Raw genomic sequence first — 7,001 nt, 5'->3', positions numbered from 1 at the left:
TTTTGACAATTACAAATATGTAAAGGTGATGAATGTAGCTAGTTTGACCATATTGTCAATGATAAGCAAGCTAGATAACTTTATTATCTAGCTAGCTAAAATCTTATTGGTTGAACAATTGTTCTGACTTAAAAGCACTTGAACACAAACATGTTGGACTTATGACCTCCTTATTGGGAAGTTTCCCACATCCGACGAACATATGAATGCCCCATTAGTGTAGAGATACTTGCAAGATCATATGTTTGATCACGTCTGCCAAATATCATATGCATGGACATTGATAACGGGTGATTGTTCAACCGAAATTGGATTCAGAATGGTGTGTTAATGCTCCTTTGACATAGGGTGAACATAACCAAAGTATTTTTTCAGAATAATTTATTGTAGAATACCTTCAAAAACAAAACAAAACACAAGCTAGACAAATAGCATTGCATAATTTCCCATATATATACAAATTACATAAAACAATGTATGTGCTTGAAAAAAAACATGTATAGTTTGTGGTCATGTTACTAATGATTGTATTATATATTGTAATTATATTAGGTGTGTGTTAATAAAAGAATTGTATTAATATAATTTTTCAAATTGCATAAAAGCATCCTGAAGATTGCATAGACATTCTCTCTTTCTGTTAATGTGTGGCTGTGTATCAATTGCAGCCCTGTGTGTGTGTGTGTGTGTGTTGTGTGTGTGTGTGTGTGTGTGTGTGTGTGTGTGTGTGTGTGTGTGTGTGTGTGTGTGTGTGTTTGGTTTTGGTTTTGGTTGTGGGAACATTTCGTCGGTCCCAACAAGGAAAAAGGCTATTTTAGGGTTAGGGGTTAGGGAAAATAAGATTTTAACGGGAATCAATTGTTTGATCCCCACAAGGATAGTAATACAAACGTGTGTGTGTGAGAAATAATAATTTTTCCAAGAAGTCCTCCTCACTGGCGTGACATCATTCTAACAAACTCTGTGGGAGAGAAAAAAGGAGAATGTAAGATACTACACAAACATACAGTACCAAACATAAATACAGTTCATTAATTAATACATACATCTCTATCACTTATATTCTGCAAATAACTCCTCATTCCCCACAGTAGGATTCAATGGTCAACAACAACAATGTCACTGTGTATTGCTGCTGTGTTTTTTTTGTAATCTATGTTGTTTTGTCTATGCTGCCATTGTTGACGTCTATGTTACTGCTGTTTGTGTCTAGAGTGTTGTAGCGTCTGACTATGTTATTTGTTGTTGTTCAGATGACCATTGTCAATTCTCCTTACCTTCAAAGTCTACTGTCCCATCACCGTTGTTGTCAGCCTCTCGTACCACAGCGTCAATCTCTCTTCGAGACATGTGCTCCCCCATCAGCTTGGTCATGGCGTTTCGTAACTCCTCTGTTGTGATCTCTCCATCTCCGTCCGCGTCAAACTAACCCGAGAGGGGAAAGGATTTGAGTTTGCATAATCAACCAGCTAGATAATATTATTAAACAGAGGGTAGCGAGAGTACAATTCCAATGAAACTGAGTCAGACTAATTGAAACAATATTGATCCAAACCCTGGTTAAGGGAATGGTATGAATGTACAAAGTCTTACCATCATACAAAATCATAACAAAACTAGAAAAAAGTGGTTCTGAGTAGGATTATGGTCTTGATAAGGTGATATTGAACTGACTTTCTTGCACTGACTCTATGCACACACACTGGACTCATTTATTGTTATTCGTTATTCACTATGTATTTATTCCTCGTGTCACTCTTACTATGTTTATTCAAGATTTTTTTATCTTTATCTTTAACTCTATATTGATGGAAAATAACCTGTTAGTAAGCATTTCACTGTTAGTCTACGCCTGTTGTTTACACAACATGTGACAAATAACATTTGATTTGATATGGTCAGTGGTGGAAAAAAAATACCCAATAGTCATGCTTGAGTAAAAGTAAATATACCTTAATAGAAAATGACTCAATGTCACGGATCCCTCCGGAACTTTCATCACGCACACCTGCCCCTATTCCCACTGATTAGTATTGGTATATATGTGCCCTTTGATTCTCATGGTCTTGTCGATTATTGTTAAAATGTCCGTTGGTGCGTGTGAGTACCTGTGCTGTGTGTTTTGGGGATTTCGTGCCCCTGTGGATTGCGCAGATGATTATGGGTCTCGTCCGGTGTGATAATCATTGTGCATGTGTGTTATTTAATCGAGGTATTCCTCGATCTTTTGTTTGGGTTTCAACCCTGTGTTTTTGTATAGTGCTTGTTTGGTCTTCGTCCCCGTGCCTTTACACAGCACACTGTAATTTGGGCTTATTCCTGCGTATGCCTCCCGATCCTTTATGCCAGCGTGACACTCCAGTAACAGTGATAGTCACACAGTAAAATATTACTTGAGTAAAAGTCTAAAACTATTTGGTTTTAAATATACTGTAATTGCTAAATGTAATTGCTAAAATATTCTTAAGTATCAGAAATCAGAAGTAAAAGTATAAATCATTTCATATTCATTATATTAAGCAAACCAGACAGCACAATTTCCTTTTATTACGGCAAGCCAGGTGTACACTCCAATAGTTAGGCAATAATTTACAAACAAAGCATTTGTGTTTAGTGAGTCCACCAGATCAAAGGCAGTAGGGATGACCAGGAATGGTCTCCTGATAGGTGTGTGAATTTGAACATTTTCCTGTCCTGCTAAGCATTAGCAATGTAACGAGTACTTTTGGATCAGGGAAAATGTGTGGAGTATAAAGTACATTCATTCTTTTTGGAATGTAGTGGAGTAAAAGTTGTCAAAAATAGAAATAGCAAAGTAAAGTACAGATACCCCCCAAAAACGACTTAAGTATTATTACTTAAGTACCTTACACCATTGGATATGGTTGGATGGGGAGAGCATCAGGAAAGTTTTTGTTGTTGTTAGGGTATCATGTTGGTTGTCTTTGAACAATTCCCTGACCATTTCAGATGGGTTATTCAGGGAACTTGGAAGACTTCTCTCTCTCACCTCTTTGAAAGCGTCCTTCAGTTCTTTAACGCCAATCATCCCAGCAGTCTCAGCCAGCAGCTTTGGGGCCATCAGCTCAACAAAGTCCTCAAAGTCTACTCTCCCACCAACTAGGAAATTGAAAGAGATTAAAACAATTATAACGAGAATTCCACTAACCTTAATTTGCTCTAGTTATGACTGTTATTCTGGTACTGTGGTCCTCTTCAGTATTGTATATTTATCTGAATTACTTCTAGGGTTGCAAAATTCCTGCAACCTTCCCAAAGTTCCCAGGTTTTTCTGAAGTCCTGGCTGGAGGATCCCCGGTTGGAGGATTCCCTCCCTGCTTATTCCCTCCTCATTCCTGCAACCGGGATTTCTGACAAACCTGGGAATTTTCTAGAACCTGGGAAAGTTTCTTGAATTTTCAAAAGAGAATTGTCTAATGACTCACGGTTCATGTTGATGTTCTGGCTCAGCTCGATCAGCTCCATCTCAGTGGGCATGTAGCCCATTGTCCTCATCAGGTTGCCCAGGTCCTTGCAGCTGATCAGCCCATCCTTGTCCTTGTCGAACTCAGCAAACGCCTCGCGCAGCTCTGAGAGACAGTAGGAACAACTTATCCGTCTAAAAAGATACTGTGAGAGACCGAGATTCGGCAAACCTCTTGGGGAAGTTGGAACATTTCTTTCTCTGTATTTTCATTTACTTCAGAGGGAACATCTATAATGAGATGAAGACTGTTTTTGAGTTTTCTTCAAGATACATGATAAATGAAACATAATTGGTTGATGGACATTTGAAATGTACTGTAAGGATAATCTTATAAAAAAGTATTTTCCATTTTTTATCAGAAATCAACCAACATTGAACATTTATTTAGAAATTGGTTGTAAAAAAGGTACTAATATAACTTAGAAACCCTGTTACATTGACCAAATGGAACGGAGGACAAACGGAAAGGGTGAGATGACGCTGACACCATTTTCTTTTACCTTCAATTTCGTCATCGGCCAGCTCTCTGTCCTGCAAACAGTATTTACCAGAGTCAATGTATGTCGGATTTGATAGAATGTTTGCTTAGAGAGATGGTATAGTAATTTGCATGAGGAATACTTCCATTGAACACATTACCATAAAGTGCGCTTTTCATTTGATACATAATAATGCAAATAAATACTTCTCCATAACACAACACCTCATATTTTTCTACTCTCTCTCACACACACGCGCCACACACACACACACACACATGTGCGCGCTCACACATGAAAAGCATCCTTTCCCTATTGCACCCAACATTTTGATTTAAAATGACACAAACTGAAATGAGATTATGCCCAGATATTTAGAGAAGTTCGAGTGCATGTGCATGGCAGCTACCCATATATGAAGATAATGCCCATCTAGCAGGCAATATTTGGGGAGTAGTGAACCACATGTAGTTCAACTAGTAATTTAACTACATTATTTGCAGTAGCTTGGTGGTAGTTCAACTAAATTCAAATCTAGGTAGTTTTTTCATTAGTTAATTACTTTTTTGCCATGTAGTGGTGTTGCTAACTACAGGAACTACATGTTTTCAGACCTACCTAATTGTCACTTGAAAAATTGTTTTTATGTTAAATATGCTAAATTACACATTCTGGTAGCATATGGCTGTGAAAGTGATCTGTTCTTGTAAATTGTAGTCTATTCACATTAGAAGAAGTTAAGCTATACTAAAGTTATCCTTAAGCTTTTGTGTATGTGTGTTGTTTTTTTTATAAATGTAATGAATGACTTTATCAAAGTAACTTTAGTTAAGTAAACTACATTTTCTTGAGGGTAGCTTTAGTATAGCTTAACTTCTTCCAGTGTGAATAAATTGGTAGCTTGGTAAACTATATTTTCAAAGTAGCTTCCCCAACACTGCTAGCAGGTAGAGAGATAACGCCCATCTTTCTCTCTTTCTCTCACTCTCTCTCAATTAAATTAAATTCAAAGGGCTTTATTGGCAAAGCAAGTGAAATAGATAATAAACAATAAAAAATGAACAGTAAACATTACACTCACAAAAGTTACAAAGGAATGGAGACATTTCAAATGTCATATTATGGCTATATACAGTGTTGTAACGATGTGCAAATAGTTAAAGTACAAAGGGGAAAATAAATAAACATAAATATGTCTCTCTCTCTCTCTATAATATATTTTTTTCAGAATCCACTCAACATATCATATTAGTTTGCCAGCACTTCCACACATACAGCATATTTTAGAATAAAATGTTTGTAAAACTTACAATATGCTTCCCTCCCCTCAGGAAGACACATGCTGCTCCTAAACTCATGTCTGTTAGATAGGGAAACAGTCAAAGATTAGCAAAGGTCCCTTGTCTTTCTATAATTAAATGTATTTTACTTTATTGTACTCTACTCTTCTGTCTTTGGCATCACTGGGGAGGGGACAGGATTAGTCTGCAGTGACTAGTCTGTTTTTGTGATCGACAGGATTTAATATTTATATATGTTAATATTTAAAGTATATGTTTGTACTTTGAGTGTTTGTACTTTACATTTACATTTGAGTTATTTAGCAGACGCTCTTATCCAGAGCGACTTACAGTTAGTGCATTCATCTTAAGATAGCTAGGTGTGACAATCACATATCTCAGTCATAGTAAGAAAATTTTTCCTCAGTAAAGTAGCTATCAGCAAATTCAGTGCTAGTGGGGGGGAGTCAAGTGTTAGTTCACGAAAGGCAAGTTTTGTACTTTGTATAAAGTGTGTGTGTGTGTGTGTGTGTGTGTGTGTGTGTGTGTGTGTGTGTGTGTGTGTGTGTGTGTGTGTGTGTGTGTGTGTGTGTGTGTGTGTGTGTGTGTGTGTGTGTGTGGCAGGTAGCCTAGCGGTCAACAGTGTTGGGCCAGTAAAACCGTAAGGCTGCTCGTTCGATTCACCAAGCCGACTAGGTGAAAATCTGTCGATGTGCCCTTGAGCAAGGCGTTTAAGCCTATCAAGTCACTCTGGATAAGAGTGCGTGTTGTTTTTAAATAAAACATTTGCGATAGTATGCATTGATACTAAAACTATATGCATGGTGAAAATCCATTGTAGTTTCCATTCCATTTCCATTGTAGGCTTTTTAATCCACATACAGCATCTATGACTGTCACAGTAAATTAATGCAGGCATTATCATCATGATGTTTATCTGCAAATATTGCTATTTTGTAAACAAAACAGAATGGTGTATATTCACTTACCGTTTTATTTTCCTCTTCACTGAAGTATGTGCATCAATATCCCTACTGTCGGAGATGAGTGGATAGCCCTCTTTCTCTCTTCACCTCTTTTTCCCTCTGCTCTATGTGTCCACTCCCTCTTTCAGCAGTCTGTCCTGCCTCTCTGTCTGACTGACCAACACTCTTGAATTCTGTGAGGATGGTGAGAAGGTGTGGTGTGTCTGAGGTTGCATTTAGGATGGAGGGGTATTTGAGTGACAGGAGGGGGATGGGGGAGGGTTTGGAAGGCTGGTCACGGATGATCGAATCAGTTGTCCCATTAGTAAACTCTGCCCCTATGTCACAAAATTAAACAACACACAGTAAAACAAATGTATAAATACAATTAATTTACATTAGATACCATTTATATTTTTTATTCATTTTCAAGCAATATACAATTCATAAATTAGAGGGGTGGTGACATTTCAATGATATCATTATCATTCAACAAATATTCATAAAAGAAGGTGGTTGTATACATAGACTGGCGGAGGAGGAACATAATACAAGTAGAGGGTACACACGTATTAGATACAACTGTGGATACAATTACTTGTTCTCATTTGCTCTTATGAATTCATAAAAATCTGCACTATTTGCAAAGTTTTCTTTAATTCATATCACTATCTAAATGTTGTTTTAGCTCATTGATTACCTCAATGCTCTCGGTACCCATTATTTTATCATAGGGCGCTGTTGTTGCTTGTTCGATTATCATGTTTAATGTGCATTCGTAAAGTGGAGT

At 37.3% G+C, this 7,001-nt stretch overlaps 1 protein-coding gene across 1 annotated transcript; it reads right to left on the bottom strand.

Moving 5' to 3' along the window:
- Window positions 1-377: 377 nt before the first annotated feature.
- cabp5a (calcium binding protein 5a) lies at window positions 378-6,434 on the bottom strand. The gene is made up of 7 exons (XM_014159346.2): window positions 6,236-6,434; window positions 5,277-5,326; window positions 3,988-4,018; window positions 3,447-3,590; window positions 3,011-3,120; window positions 1,278-1,425; window positions 378-961 (listed from the first exon to the last, which is right to left on the bottom strand). The coding sequence occupies exons 2-7, from the start codon at window positions 5,322-5,324 to the stop codon at window positions 933-935; spliced, it is 510 nt and encodes a 169-aa protein (XP_014014821.1). The 5' UTR covers window positions 5,325-5,326; window positions 6,236-6,434; the 3' UTR covers window positions 378-932.
- Window positions 6,435-7,001: the final 567 nt, after the last annotated feature.

This window comes from Salmo salar, chromosome ssa19 (genome assembly GCF_905237065.1).
Source record: "Salmo salar chromosome ssa19, Ssal_v3.1, whole genome shotgun sequence".
Taxonomy (NCBI): Eukaryota; Metazoa; Chordata; class Actinopteri; order Salmoniformes; family Salmonidae; genus Salmo; species Salmo salar.
Note: the sequence above shows the minus strand (reverse complement) of the source record. Positions and strands in the feature narration are given on the sequence as shown.

Excerpts from the sequence above, each read along its gene's own strand:
- cabp5a (XM_014159346.2), bottom strand. The coding sequence starts at position 5,324 with ATGAGTTTAGGAGCAGCATGTGTCTTCCTGAGGGGAGGGAAGCATATT. Across the intron at positions 4,019-5,276 it reads TGAGGGGAGGGAAGCATATT|GACAGAGAGCTGGCCGATGA; the intron begins GTAAGTTTTACA and ends TACTGTTTGCAG. Across the intron at positions 962-1,277 it reads TGGGACAGTAGACTTTGAAG|AGTTTGTTAGAATGATGTCA; the intron begins GTAAGGAGAATT and ends TCTCTCCCACAG.